General features: G+C 63.2%; 1 protein-coding gene across 2 annotated transcripts in view; it reads left to right on the top strand.

Moving 5' to 3' along the window:
• Positions 1–14,061, top strand: part of TAFA5 (TAFA chemokine like family member 5) — a 171,680-nt gene that overhangs the window by 62,566 nt on the left and 95,053 nt on the right. The window contains exon 1 of one of the 2 annotated variants that reach the window (XM_032345890.1): positions 9,125–9,513. The exons of the other annotated variant lie outside the window; for it this stretch is intronic. Coding sequence (XP_032201781.1) covers positions 9,423–9,513 — 91 coding nt within the window. The 5' untranslated portion in view covers positions 9,125–9,422. Of the gene's footprint in view, positions 1–9,124; positions 9,514–14,061 lie in introns of those variants that run through there. 2 annotated transcript variants of the gene reach the window in all.

Genomic DNA, 14,061 nt, shown 5'->3' with positions numbered 1-14,061 from the left:
CCCGGCTGGTCTCTGCTCTCCTGCAGGAGGTCTGGGCTCACCCGCCTGGCACCCTCGGACCCGGCTGGTCTCTGCTCTCCTGCAGGAGGTCTGGGCTCACCCGCCCGGCACCCTCGGACCCGGCTGGTCTCTGCTCTCCTGCAGGAGGTCTGGGCTCACCCGCCCGGCACCCCCGGCCCGAAGCCTCCGTCTCCCTCTGCCCGCCCTCAGCCGTGGCCTTTCCCTCCCACACTCGCTTGGCCTCCACGGCCCCTTCGTTCCCTCCTCCCTCCCTTCCGCTCCGGACAGAGGACCTGAACGCCTTCACCCTGGGGATGAAGGTCTGACGACCACTCAGAGCGACGCCTGCCCGGGAATTTGCCGTTTGGGAAGATCCAAGCCTGGAGCCCAGACAGAGATGCCATTTCGGGGTGATTCCAGATGAAGGCTGGGGGGGTGTCCCCGAAACTGTGCCCCAGAGATCGCCCTGGAGGGAGACGCGGTGTCTTCTGCGCACACCGGGGAGAGGAACGAAGATGGTGCCGGCCGGGGGCAGCGGAAGCCGCGCGCTCTGCCCGGTTCGCTCTAACCCTCTAACCCCGACCACTAGTGAGGGACTGGGGCTGCTGAGAGCGCGAGAACAGGCCGAGGTTCCAGAGTCGGCGGCACGGCGTGGGCCCTGGCGCGGGGTCGGCCCTGGCGTGGGGTCCTGCCACCGGGAGTCCTCCCCTCCTCTCTAGCCCTCGCTGCCCTGGCTGCCCACCGACTCCTCCCGTCCCCATGCCCCTCCTCTGTCTTCACTGTGCCGCAGCGAGTGCTCCCCTCCTGCCCGGGGTGGGGGTCCCTCCCGCCTGCCCCCCAGGGCACGGGAGCACTCACACAGGCAGCTGCGCCCTCCACGGCTCGGTGTCTCCGTGGGACGGGCCAGTTTGGGAAGGACCCAGTGTGCTCGGCTCTGGGATGAGGTCATAGCCACCAGAGGAGCCGTGGTCTGGAGGGACCGGTGGGCCTATGGCTGTGCTCAGTGGGGGCACCGACCCCTGCTTCAGAGGAGCGTGGGGGCTGCAGCCGCCGAGTTCGTGGTACCTGCGGGGCTGGCCCAACCCCCACTCCTGCGGGCAGGAGGGGCGTGAGGCCGGGGTCCACTCCCGTCCAGCCGGGGCAGGGCCACCAGCACGATTCCGGGTCTGAAGAATCCCTTGGCCTCCCGGTCAGCGACCCCACCCTGACCACATGCCCGGGAGGCAGCCCTCCGGCTGGGATCCAGTGCAATATTCCAGCCCGGTTCCTCAGAAACAGCGGTTTTAGAGGGAGTTTCTTGTCCTTTCAACACGGAAAGAATAACAACTACTGGCTTCCTGAAGTCCAGCCCAGCCGGGAAGACTTTCCAGATGGTGAAACAGAATTTAAAATAAAAAAGCTGGGGCCCCTCCCCTGCCCTTCCCCACGAAGCCCACATTGCGCCACCAGCCTGAGGGTGCAGGGCCCGGTGCACACATCCGGGGTGTGTGTGCGGAGGAAGCAGGGGTCTGCGCGAGGATGTGTGTCATGGATGGGGACAAGTCTGCCTTGGACACTGGAGGCTTTAAGGAAGAGCTCGGTCCCCAGGAACACGTGTCCTTCCTTTGGAACCCGCTGCAGTGTGGATCTCCAGGGGTAGTGCGTGCGCCTGCACACACATGTGGACACATGCACACACATGTGGACACACACACACATGTCCACAGACTGCACATGCGTGCGTGCACATCCACACAGGTGTGTGCGCACACGTATCCGCACACGCACGCATGTGTACACACACCAACCCACACACGTGCACGCACACAGGCACAGGTGCAAACAGTGTGCACACGGACACGCCCACATGCACACATACCCCCACGTGCTCACGCAGCACACGGCCACAAGCATGATACAAACACGGGCGCACACATTTAAGCACGCACACACACACTGGCACACAGAACCAACAGTGTCCATTCTGTCTGTGGTTATATGGTCGTTCCTGTGCACCTGTTCTCACTTTTTCCGGAGGGTGGGGTCACACGTGTCACACGTCCCCCTCTGTCCCCAGTGACGTGTGTGCTTCTGCCGAGTGGGTCACATGAACCTGCTGCATGGGTTCAACATGGTACCTGAGCATGTCCTCGAACGCACTGGCGCGTGTTTGTGTCAATGGCATCGGTGCCACCGGGGCCCCATACATGTGTCACACGTGTCTCACACGTGCACTTTGTGTCCATCCCCCGCGTGTGGTGCCCGCACCTGTCACACACGCCGCGTGAGTCACATGCGCCCCTGCTGTGCGCGTCACACACCCTCCCATAGCTCTGCGCCCGTCCTCTGTGTGGACAGCCGTGCAGGGCCCACGTGTCCCCGGCGTAGCTCCGCACGTGCTCCCTGCACCTGCAAGCTGGACAAGCGCGCGGTTTGCCCATGCCCAGCAACGGTGACCCATGGGCTCACATGGTCCCTGCCGGGTGCCTCTCGCTGGGTCTGCTGGGTGTGCGGGAGCTGGCCACGGGCCCTGCCACGGGATTCCTGGCGTGGGGTGCTGGCAGCAGGGCTCCTTCCAGGTGCTCACAGCCTCTCCAGGCCTGTGTTTCCTTTCCGTGCAGCCAGACCTTACCCTCAGCCCCAGACTCTTGGCCCGAGCTGTCCAGTCCCACCTCCTGCGCCTTCTAGCCGGCACACACTTGGCTTGTTGGAAACCCAACACCCGTCGGCACTCCTGGCTTCACAGCAGGCTTCGGGCGCCTCCACCCCCCACCCCCTGCAGCCAGGCCACCCACAGATCTTGCTGACCGGCCCTAAGTCAGGGCCCAGGTCTCCTGACCTGCTGCCTCCCGCTGCTCTGGGTTACGCGCAGCCCGCAGTACACAGGCCTCACTGCTCCTTCAGCAGTGCCCCAGGCAGTGCCCTGTTCTCTCAGGAACACCCGCTATGGCCCCACTCATGGCCAGAGCTGCAGGTGTTGCCCGTGTTGCTGAGCCACAGGCAGAGGCGGCTTTCCCAAGTGTCTCGTGCTGGTGAGCCTGGTTGCGGCCCAGGTGACACGGTGGAGCCCGGCATTCTTGGATGGTGGCCTGTCCTCCTTGCCTGTCCTGTCCTTGCTAACCCTTCTGACTCCCCTCCTCTCTCGAGCACGCTCTGCACAAACACGTGTAGCCATAGGGTTTGGATGTGGCCATGTGGTCTAGGAGGCTTTCTTTTTTGCGGTCTCTGGGATGGCTTGTCTGTCCTTGGATGGAGCCTCCCAAGGACACTGGGAGTGTGGTTGGAATCAAGGTATCAAGGTGTCCTTGGAGGGCAGGACGGCCCTGCCTCAGCAGACAAGCCCTGTTCTTCTGGCTGATGTGCCTGAGGCTTCCATGGAAACTCTGCTCTGGGCTTCCCAGGGTCAGGTCCTGCCTGTTTGTTGAGTTCACTCTTCTTGTTGACAGGGCTGGGTCTCACAGAGGGACGCGCAGATGCACACCCACGCCCACAGGAGCCATGGTGGTGGCTTCCAGCCGTGTCCACAAGCCCTTGCTCTGACCCGGGGATGAGGAGCACACAGCACAGGGGGCTTGAGGCTCCCCTCCCGGTGTTCCCAAGGACACCGTCCTTCTCCCGTCCCCATCCTGCACCAATTCTACTCTCTACCTTGTTCTGGGCCTTCTAGGGACATCTGGAGGCCCTGGAGGCTATGCTGGGTTTGCCCCAATGCCCTGATCCCCAGCCACCCCCTACACATGGCTTCCTGTGCCCAGAGCCTTGCGACGCTGTGGTCTTCTGGGTCAGCATGTTGGCCTGACCACTGCTCCTGTCCCCAAATCCCGGACTCGAGCTGTCTGCCCCCTACGTCTACCAGGTAGCTCTCTACCTCCTGCTTCTGCCGTCTTCCTCTCTCTGATGATGCCACCTTGACTCCTCTCCACTGTGATGACTTTTCCCCATTAACCAAGGCCAAGGTCCCACCCCGTCTGCTCTCATGCCTTTGCTACTAGACAGTGTGTGCATTCGCATCATAGGACTGGGCCGCAGATGGATATGGGCCCACACCAACCGAGGGATGTGGGTTACCATTACCTGACTCTCTTTGACACATGCCAGCGGCTACATTATGTGGACAGAACACACTCCGTGTTATCTTTGGGACACTAGGTTTGCTCAAATCACAGAACATCGCATGATCTGCAAGTTTAAAAAAATATTCAAGTTCACAGATGAAGGTTCAAAATGAAAAACAAGATTCTACCTCCCTGACCCTTTCCCCAGGAATAAAACTGCTCGTAGTGTACTCTTTCTCCATTCTGGTCTTTCCACTCTAATTTTTACTTACTTCTTTTTACCTGACCTTCTGACGTTAGGTACATACTGACACCTGGTGACTCATCACCACTGACCGGCACTTGCCTTCTGCGTTCTGAGCAGGGAAGAAGGCGCAAAGCCCACTTTCCATTTTAACTTTCCACCTAACTTTTCCACATAATTGTAAAGAACGAAGACGTAAGAATTTCTACTTATGTTTCTACTCTATGTAATTTCCTGAGCTTTATCAGCACCTTGATGTTAAAACTTGAAATGAAAACATGGCAGTTATAGCACTGCTCCCCACATTTTATGCAGAGCCCAGACTTGTGGCTCGCTCTTGGAGAAAGGGTTTACTGTGAAGGTTTTTACCAGCAGAAGGAGGTTCTTCCCCGTGCAAGGGCAGAGTGTGTCTGTACGCATATTCTTTACAGTTTACTGTACTTCTGAAGAGTCCCAGAGGCTGCCTTCTCCTTGATCCCGTATTCCCACGTCCCGTTTCTGGATTCCCTTGGCTGCTGGAGTGTCATCCTGGGCCAGCTTTTTGTTTGGGGTCCGACACTGGGAAGCTGAACTTCCAAGTGCTCATCAGTGGTTCGCTGTGTGGACAGTTCAGCTGGGTATAAAAATTCCAGACGAGGTTCTCTGTTCCCGCCTGAACTTAAAGAGCCTGCTCCCATAGCACCCAGAAGCTGGGGCTGCTAATGAGAAGTCATTGATTGCTGTCGGTGTTCTTTTCATTCTGCCCAGTTTTGAGGGTTTCTTGCATTTCTCGGGTCTGGCCCCCATTTGGATCTGTTCAGAATTTGGGGGCCCCTGCTACGTGAGATACGTGTTCATTTTTTGACTGTTTCTCCTCTCTGTTGCCTTTATTTTGCTCCTGTAGAATTTCTAGCAAGGGGAAGGTTGGCACCCAGGATAGACCCCGCGTGCGTCGACGTTCACCTACCTTCTCATGGCTCCTTCCGCTTGCGCGTTGTTCTGGTACACAGCTTTGACGTGTTTTCCGCACCCTGGTCTTCGGCCATGCCCCTACCATAAGGTTGTTTAGCACATGCATTTCCAGACACCCCTTCTGCTCTGTTTCCTTTTCTGCACAGTAGCTTGAATGACGCTACTTAGAATGACAATTACACTTTCACTTTTTCCTGAATCGCTTCTGATCTCTGCCACTTCATCGTCTGACGTAGTGTCCGCATCCTCAGCCGCCCTTTCTCTTCATGCCACTGCCTTTCAGCAGCTACGGTCCTGGTCCTGCCTGCCCGCCAGTTCCACTCTGTCTAGAAATAAAGTCTGAGGTGTGTGCAGTGACTGGCCACCTCTCCCTGGTGGAGCCCAGCAGGCTTCTTGCTTGACTGGGAGGTTCTGGGGTGGAGGGTGTTTCCCAGTCCTGTTTGTGTAATCTGGAGAAGTCACCGGGACTCCTCTCAGAATAACATGGAAATATGTAAGAATACCTAGAAAACCAATTATATCGACACGAGTTTTACCAAATGTAGGAAAGTGGATTTTGATATAGTCGTACGTTTGCTTTATTAAAACTTTACGTACAAATGTCTGGCAGTGGGACAACTGTAATTGGAAGTCAGGGTGAACATAAACGCTATTTTGCAATATTTCGAGAGCTGTAATGCGATACGAAGATCACTATGATTTCTGTTAGTGGCAGAATGACAGTTTTACCTAAACTATTGTGTTTCCTGCCTACGTGCCCAATGGATGGTAATGCCAGTTGTAAGTTAGAGAGACACATTCAACAAAATGCACACTTTATCCATCCAGGGTCTTATGCCTTTGGCACTCCGGGAGACCCTCCCCAGGTGGAGGCCAGCTCTCTGTTTGGACAGCACTCCCCTGTCACAGGCCTGAACTAAATTTGTCTGACACCAGCTGTGTGTGATGGGGGAGCAGGCGACGAACCAACCCCATGCTTTGGAAATGCAGCCCTTCCCGGCAAGTGTCTGCTTGGTGAGCACATGCCCTGTCCCTTGGATGCACTACTTCCTCCTTTGTCAACACGGGGGCTGGTGGGGGAGGCCCTGGGCACCCTTCCGGCAGCTCCAACTGCAGCCCCTTTCCCGCAGCCACTGGTTCCAGAATTTCTCAGCTTTCTGGACTACAGATGGTTCTTGTTCTTGATTCCAACAGCATTATGGTTTTATTGTTTCTGAAAATGTCTTTGTGGTCAGAACTGGACATCTCCTTCCTAGGTCTGCATGGGGGCCCGCGCTGCCCTTCTGAACAGACTTTCCTGGGGCACCACGGGCCTCCGTGACATGCACTGTTAACCGGCCCTGATGGGTGCCGGCCCTGATGGGCGCCGGCCACAGGATCAGCCTTGCCTCCTCTACGGGTACAAGCAATGCCACGTCCATTCACTGGTGAAAGTCAGTACCCAGAGGAGGACGGTGCACTGAGGGTCCCCACAGCTGGACACACAGGCCTTCCTGTTCTACCCATTGGACGTAAATGCCTGCGTGCTTCTCTTTATGAACTTTCTTTTCTTCAATTCCCTTTACAGAAGAGCCTCCCAATGGTTAGGTTTTTAAAGTTCCCCTGGCGAATTTAAAATATTTCTCAATTTCCAAAATTTCAAATAATACACACCTGGTCGGGAACACAGAGGATGTGAGAGGTGGGCTCTGCTTCCCAATGGAGGTCCCTTTGGGGTCCCAGGTATGCGTGTTAAATAAGCACCCCGGTGACCCTCACGCCTTTCTGGAGTGGCCTGCTCTGCTCCATGTGAGGGATGAAGGCTATGACCTTGGTGGAGGTCAGGCTGTGCACAGTAGGGAGGGCGGTTCCTCACGTGATTGCTACAGGGAGGGCATCATAGGACAGTGTCTCAGGGGTGAAGGCAGAGGTGCTGGACAGGAGACAGGGCTCTGAGACGGGGCTGGCAAACAACAGCCCTGTCTGAGGTCCCGAGTCCCTGGCTGGGGTGAGAAAGAGCCACTTCTCCAGGGAGGGTCGGACTGGCGTTCCTTGTCCAGTGGCTTCGGGGAAGGGTGGGGGGCTTGAGGAATGACACCCCCGTAGGTGCATGATTGACTGTCAGGCAGCTTCTCTGACCAGGCCAGCCCAGTGGCCTGGAGGGAGGCAGGCAGGAGCAAGTCAGGCTCTCGTCCCGGCCTGCTCTATCGGAGCGGCGGACCTGCCGTCAGCGTCCCTGCCTGCCTCCTTGGACTCTGGGTTCCCCAGGTTCCCCACGTGGACACTCAGGGGCTAGACCTAGCTGACCTCTAGGGGCCCCTTCCAGGTCTGGTCTTTCCCTACCCGGTACACAGTTGTCTGGGCAGGAAGAAAACAGCCTTCATGTGAGCTCTGCACTGTCTCCAGGCCTACCTCATACTCAAAAGGACCCTCTGCCCTGGGGAGGTCCTTGCCCCCCACCCACCTTGAACAGGGCACTGGATCCACATCCAAAGCTCTTTGCTGGGCACTTCAATTCTGTTCAGGCAAAACTGCCTGGAGGCCCACCCCAACCGGCCTCCTAGCGCCACTCTGAATGGGACATGGATGCTCCTGGCCCAGGGCACGGGGATGTGAGGAAAATCGGCAGAGAGAAATACTGGCCCTGCCTAGAGGCGGGAGGACGGTGCCCGCTGTTCCATCCAGAGCGGTCCCGGGCATCCACTGCGCCCACGCGCTCCAGCGCCTCGCGGCTGGCCTGGAGGCTCTCCCGTACCAGGCCCCGACCGTGGTGTGTTTGTGCGCGTACGTGTGTCTCCGGGCAGAGGTGCCGTTTTTTCTGAAGCCGCCGTGGGTCATCCCTGGGCCGCCCTGAGGCCTCGGTCCGGGTCCTCCCCGCGCCGCCGCGGGCCGCGGGGTGCGAGGGGGCTGGGCGCGCTGGAGGCCGCCCGCCCCGCTCCGGCGCCCGCCGCGGAGGCTCTGCAGTGAGGCCCCTGCGCACCTAGGTGGAGCCCGACCCGCGGTTTTCGGCTGGACAGGCCCCGCCTGACCCGCCGGCGCGCCAGGCGGGGGCGCTGCAGGGCGGCGGGGGGTCCCCGGGGTCCCCTGCGCGGCCCAGTGCGCATCGGCGGCTCCGCGGACCGGGCGGAGCGCAGACGGCGGCGGCGCGGGCCGGAGTCCGAGCGCCGCGCGGGCCGCCTCCCCAAAAGGGGCCGAGCGAGCGAGCGAGCGAGCGGGCGCGCGCCGCCGGGCCGGAGCAGCGGCTTCCCGCGGGCGGCGAGGCGCGCAGCGTCGCGGGCCCCACCTGTCGGCGCGGCCGCCGCCGCCACCGGCACCAGCGCCGGCCCCGCCACCGGCCCTGCTCCCGGCCCCGGGCCCGGCCCCGGCCCCGGCCCCGGCAGCGCCGACCAGCGCGGGCGGCCCGCGGAAGCGCCGGCCCGGGCCTCGTCCGACCGCAGCGGCGGAGGCGCGGGCTCCGGGGAGCGCGGAGGCCGGCCCCGTCCGGGGGCGACCGGCCCGCCAGCCCCGGGCCGCGCAAGTTGGATCTCGGCGGGCTCGGCCGGGCCCCGGCGGCGGCGATGGTGCGGCAGCCCCGCGCCCTGCGCGCAGCCCCGGCCCCGAGTCCGGCTCTCCGCGGCGGCGGCGCGGCCCCCTGAGCCCCGGCCGGAGCGAGCGCGGCGGCGGAGGCGGAGGCGAAGGCGGAGGAGGAGGAAGAGGAGGAAGAGGAGGAGGAGGAGGAAGAGGAGGAGGAGGGGAGGCAGGAGGCGGCGAGCGGCGGCGGAGGGCCCGGGGCGCGCAGGACCCCCCCGCGCCGCCGGCCGTTGCGCAATCCGCGGCCCGCCGTCCGGGCCCTGCGGGCGGCGCGGCTCCGGGGGCGGCGGCGGGGCTGATTCATGGGGCCGCGGCGGCCGCCCCCCCGCGCCCGGGCCCCCGGCGCCCCGCAGCCCGCGATGGTGGCCGAGTGGCCGGAGCGGCGGCCGCCGCGGCCGGAGACTTTCTGCTAACCTCCCCGCCCCGCCGCCCCTCCCCAGCGCCCCCCGCCCCTCCCCTCCCCCTGCCCGAAAGACGCGCATCGCCGCCCGGAGTGGCGCCTCCAGTCGCGGCGGCCGCGGCGGTGGCGGCGGATGGGGGGCGCGAGCGGGCGGCCGCGGCGGCTGCACCCGGCGGGGCGCTGATGCGGCGCCTGAACCTTCGCTGCGCGACTTCGGGGGCGTCGGCCGAGTGGGCACTCCGCGATGCAGCTCCTGAAGGCGCTCTGGGCACTCGCGGGGGCCGCGCTCTGCTGCTTCCTGGTCCTGGTGATCCACGCGCAGTTCCTCAAAGAAGGTAATTGTCCCCGGCGCGGACCGGTCCCCGGACGCTGTCCCCGCGGCACGTTCCCCCGCCGCCCGCGCCGGGCTCGCCGAGCGCCACTGCGGGCCGGGAGCCCCGGCGCGGACCTTCCCGCGCGCGGCCCTTCGGGGCTCACCCGCCGCGCGGGGCGGGCACGGGGACCTCGGCGCCCTCGCGCCGCCCGGAGCCCCAGCCCTCGCTGAGGCTGCGGCGCCGGCCCCTGCCCCACACGGCCCCGCTGGCAGCGGCGCTCGCCCGCTCTCCGCGGGCCCTCGGTAGATGGCACCCGCGCTCCACGCTGGCGCGCCGGGCGGGCGCGGGGCTGGGGGACCGACGAGGGCCGGGGCGGGAGGCCGGAGCGCAGCGCACCGTCCCCCAGGCTGCCTTCCTGGGCCGAACCAGGGACCTGCGGGCCGGGGGAGCAGGGACGCGGCCGGCAGAGTGCGCGGCCCCTTGCCCTGCGGGAGCGCGCTGGAGCATACAGCTCCTGCATCCGGTTCTTGGGGCTTGGTTCAGGCGAGACTTGGTGGTTGGTCCCTTTGTGCCTGGAGGGTTTTTTGAGACAGGGGAGCCTTTCACCCCAGGTCCTAATAGGGTTGGGTGGGCACTCCTGGAAACTTCCTGGCCCAGGAGCAGGGCTGTCCTGCAGCTGTCCTGGGACAGCCCGGGCTCAGTCTTGCCCGCCTGGCGGAACAGCAGACCCAGGCACTCCCGCCCCCCCCCCACCCAGTTGCACGCACTGCCCACGCCTGTCGGGTGCCCTTGCCCTCAGGCACCTTGCCACCAGTGCTGCCTGGCGCTCCCCCGGCAAGCAGAGAGCGGGAAGCACAGGCGGGAGCCGGTGTGGCTGGGTAATGGCAGCAGATCCTCATTAGCTCTGGGTTCTTACAAAGGAAGGATTTGCAACATTCAGCTGCTTCCCTGCCTAATGAGTGAGCTGCTGCCGGCTTCCCAGGGAAGCAGGTAGGTGCGGGAGGCCGGCCCCAGGCCGGGTGACCTCCACTGGCCTATGTCAGTTTCCCTCCCTTTAATTTGGGTCCAGGTCCCTAAGAGAGAGGTGGCCGTCCCGGGGCTTGGCTGCAGGTGTGGCCCTGCCCTGAAAGGGCCCGCTGAGACTCCCCCCCGAACCTGGAGGCCAGCTCCCCCCAACACTGGCTCCTTGACCTGCTTCAGGAGTGGGTGGTTCCGCCTTGGGTTGGTCCCAGAGGGCTGGCAAGCCTCCAGAGGGCTGTTGTCAGCCGCGTCCTCTGCTGGGGCGATCCGAGGACCGGCCAGGGGTCCCTGGGCAGCTGCGCCTTGTTCAGGTGCCCCGTTCCTCACCCTTGCCACGGATCTCTCCTCTTGGGGGGAGGTATTTGGGTTGTGGGGAAGGAACACATGTAAAGTTTTACTGCCTCTCCCCAAGGTCGAAAGTGCCCGCCTATGTGGGGAGTTTCTGTGATGCAGGGGAGCGTCCCTGATGTCGAAGGTGAGGTTCAACATGCGACTGACGCTGTGGCCCGCTCTGGTCACAACAGGCTGGGTGCTTCACACTCGCTGTGTGAGAGCTGGCTGGTCCTGGTCTCTTTGGGGGACACTGCCGTCCTCCTGGGGCCTCCAGTCATAAGGACACTTTCATTTAATCAAGAGGCAAGAGCCGCTGTCCCTGGGTGCAGAGAGGCTGGGTGTGGGGCAGGCCAACATGAAAGCGAGTCCTCCGGCTCACGGAGGGAAGTATTTGTGGGGACGGGTTCTTGAGAGCCCTTCACAGAGGATCTGGGCGTTGACTTTGACGCAGACACGTACGTGCCGGGGCTCTAGCAGGCGGTCGAGGAGCGGGGACGTAGGCCGGGGGGGCCGTGGAGCAGGTGTGTCCTCGGGGGCCCCGTATCCTCCAGACAGACCACGGGAGTCCCAAGATTCGTGGAAGTCTGGTTAGCGGGTCTTGAAACGGTGGCCCCAGCTGTGCGGGGATGGGCAGAAGCCTCCCTGTCCTGTGACCTGCCCCTCGTGGCCCCTTGGAGGGGCCGCCCCTCCCCGCGCCGGAGACACGGGACTGTTCTGGGACGGCAAGCTGCTGCACTGGCCCACTGTGCTCCAGCAGCGTGCCGGCCAGGGAGGGAGGCGGCGAGGCGGCCTGCAGGCAGTTGAGACTCGCTCTCTGCCGTGAGGGGAAGAGTTGTTTGAGGAGCCGTTTCCTCGAGCCTGGGGCTTCAGGGATGAGGCCCCAGGGAGCCGTTTCTCCACACTTCACCTTTTGTGTGGAGACGCAGGCCACCCTGTGGCCGATAGGCACCCCCTCTGGCCCGTTGGCCTCCCACCGTTTGGAAAGATGATTAAGGCTGTGACCGGAGAGGGAGGTGCGTTGTGGTTCCCTCACTGCAGCCCCTGCTGGTCCGGCCTTTGTCGGAGCGGCCTGGCTCCCGCAGCTGGAGGGCCGAAGACAGCGCCCCTGGACGTGCCCCCAGACGTGGCCGTGGCATGTGCGGGATGCGGGGCTGCACTGGGGCCAGGACGGCTCTTTCTCTGCCTGTTCTTCGGGACACCGTGACCCTTCCCCTGCGACGCAGGAGGCCGTGTTTTGCTTCTGAATGCCGCGTGCGCATCGGTGTTGGGGGATCTCGGGACCTCGTTTAAACTGCCGCCGGTCAGCTGGGGGCAGAGGGCCTCTGCGACGGTGAGCCGGGGTCCGGGCAGGCGGGAGCCCTGCCTTTAGCCCCTCGGTTACGTTTGCTCTCAGAACATGGAGGTGAGGAAGCAGCGGGAATCCGAACCAGGTTTCCCACCTCCCTCTCCCGGAGCCTTGCTTGGAGCTCTCTCCTGCATCTCATTCACCCGACAGATCACGGTCCTGCCCGCAGAAGAGCGGCTTTTGTGCTGATGCTTTGTGCCACAGCAAGAGGGACAGAGCGGTAAAGAGAAGCAGTGAGGCGTGAGCGCGGACACCCAGCCAGGCCAGGCCACTCGGATGGCAGGCTTCAGGGGCTTTGGGGCGCGCAGGGGGCAGGCGTGGGGTGGGTTTGTTTCTGGAACGTGGACGGGAGGTTGAAGTCCATCTCCATAAATCCTTTTGGAGGCAGGGGAGTGTGTGAGACGGGTGAGCGCAGTGTCCTGGCCTGTCTTCGGCTTTGGCTGAGCGCTCCCCGGGGACACAGGCGCCGGCGGGGTGGCCTCGGTTCCCGCACTCCCTGCACCCTGACTGGCCCGGCAGCTGCTCTGGGCTCCCAGCAAGACTGAGTAAACGCGACTGGACGTCCGCACATTTTGTGAGTCAGTGACTCTGAGAGGGAAGGGTGACTGCGAACCGAGGCTAGGAAGGGGCGTGCTCGACCCCGTCTGCACCCCCTCACTGGCCCCCGTTAAGGGCCGCAGCTGTGTGCGGATCGCCGACTGCGGATGTGGTCTCAGGATTAGTCGCCAACACCGAGCGTCCCCGGGTTTGTGGCAGCCGTCAGCTCACTCTAAACAACACGCAGAGAATGAGGACGAACAGCGCATTTCTGAACCTAGGGTTCCGTCAGAAACATTTGTTGAACCAAGAACAGTCCTCCACGTCCTAGTCCAGCGCCTGACCCCGAGGCACGAGCGGGCTGAGGGCTGGGGTCTGGTGGGAGACCCCGTGCCTTGGCGAGGGCTTGGGGGGCCCTCAGCGAAGCTCCTGCACGTAGGGCTGCTGGTCCCGGCAGCGCCGGGCCGGGGACTGTGCCCGGGGCTGTTGGAGCCAGCGACACAGGTGCGTGTCCGGGCACAAGAGGACTGCACCTGGGGCGCTGAGCATTCTCCTGTGTCCCCATGACCCTGACCTCACCCGAGGCCTGGCGGCTTCTCCCCATGCTCCAGCAGGCTCCTGGAGGGCCCGGCGAGTGCATGTGGCTGCGGGACAGGCAGCATCGGGAGCCGTAGAAGGTAACCCGCTCCTCTATCATTTACTGTCATTTCTTGGTGACAAAGGATTTAAATAAGACCCACAGTCACCTTCACGGGGTCTCGGGGCTGAGCGTCCGGCAGCCGGAAGCCGCAACGCAGAAGACAGAGAACGGAGGTTTCCGGGGGGATGTCACGCACCTTGGGTGGCAGCCGCCGGGGGCCCCGCAGCCTGTCCGGGGCCACATGCGGTCCTGTGCGGAGCAGCTGAGCGCAGGCTGACTTCCCGCGCCAGCTCTGGACACACGGCGGCCCCCTGCCTGCTCCGTTCCGAGCACACGTGGGAGAGCCCAGCCGGCCCGTCTGCCGCCCCACTGCGGGGTGCCCACGTCGGGCACGTGCCCGTCTCTGGGGGCCGCAAGAGTGCGGGGGTGGGGCGGGGCGGCATATCCCTGATGGCTGGTCGTGGGCGTGACCGGTGAGTACCATGCGGTTGGATCGCCGGAACGTTCCCATGTGTCTGGGGGGATGCGTGAGGCCCTGTGGAGTCTGGAGTCTGCGACGGTCGCCGTGAACCTGGTTCACAGTCCAGCCATGTGCTCAGGGGGCAGAGCGCTTCTGCGAGGGGCCCAAGGCCGGGGCCCAGAGCAGCCACCCCTTTCCTTCTTCACGGAGAGCTGACAAGTGTCTACACGCACG

This window comes from Mustela erminea, chromosome 6 (assembly GCF_009829155.1).
Source record: "Mustela erminea isolate mMusErm1 chromosome 6, mMusErm1.Pri, whole genome shotgun sequence".
Classification (NCBI taxonomy): domain Eukaryota; kingdom Metazoa; phylum Chordata; class Mammalia; order Carnivora; family Mustelidae; genus Mustela; species Mustela erminea.
This window is presented reverse-complemented; position numbering and strand designations above follow the sequence as displayed.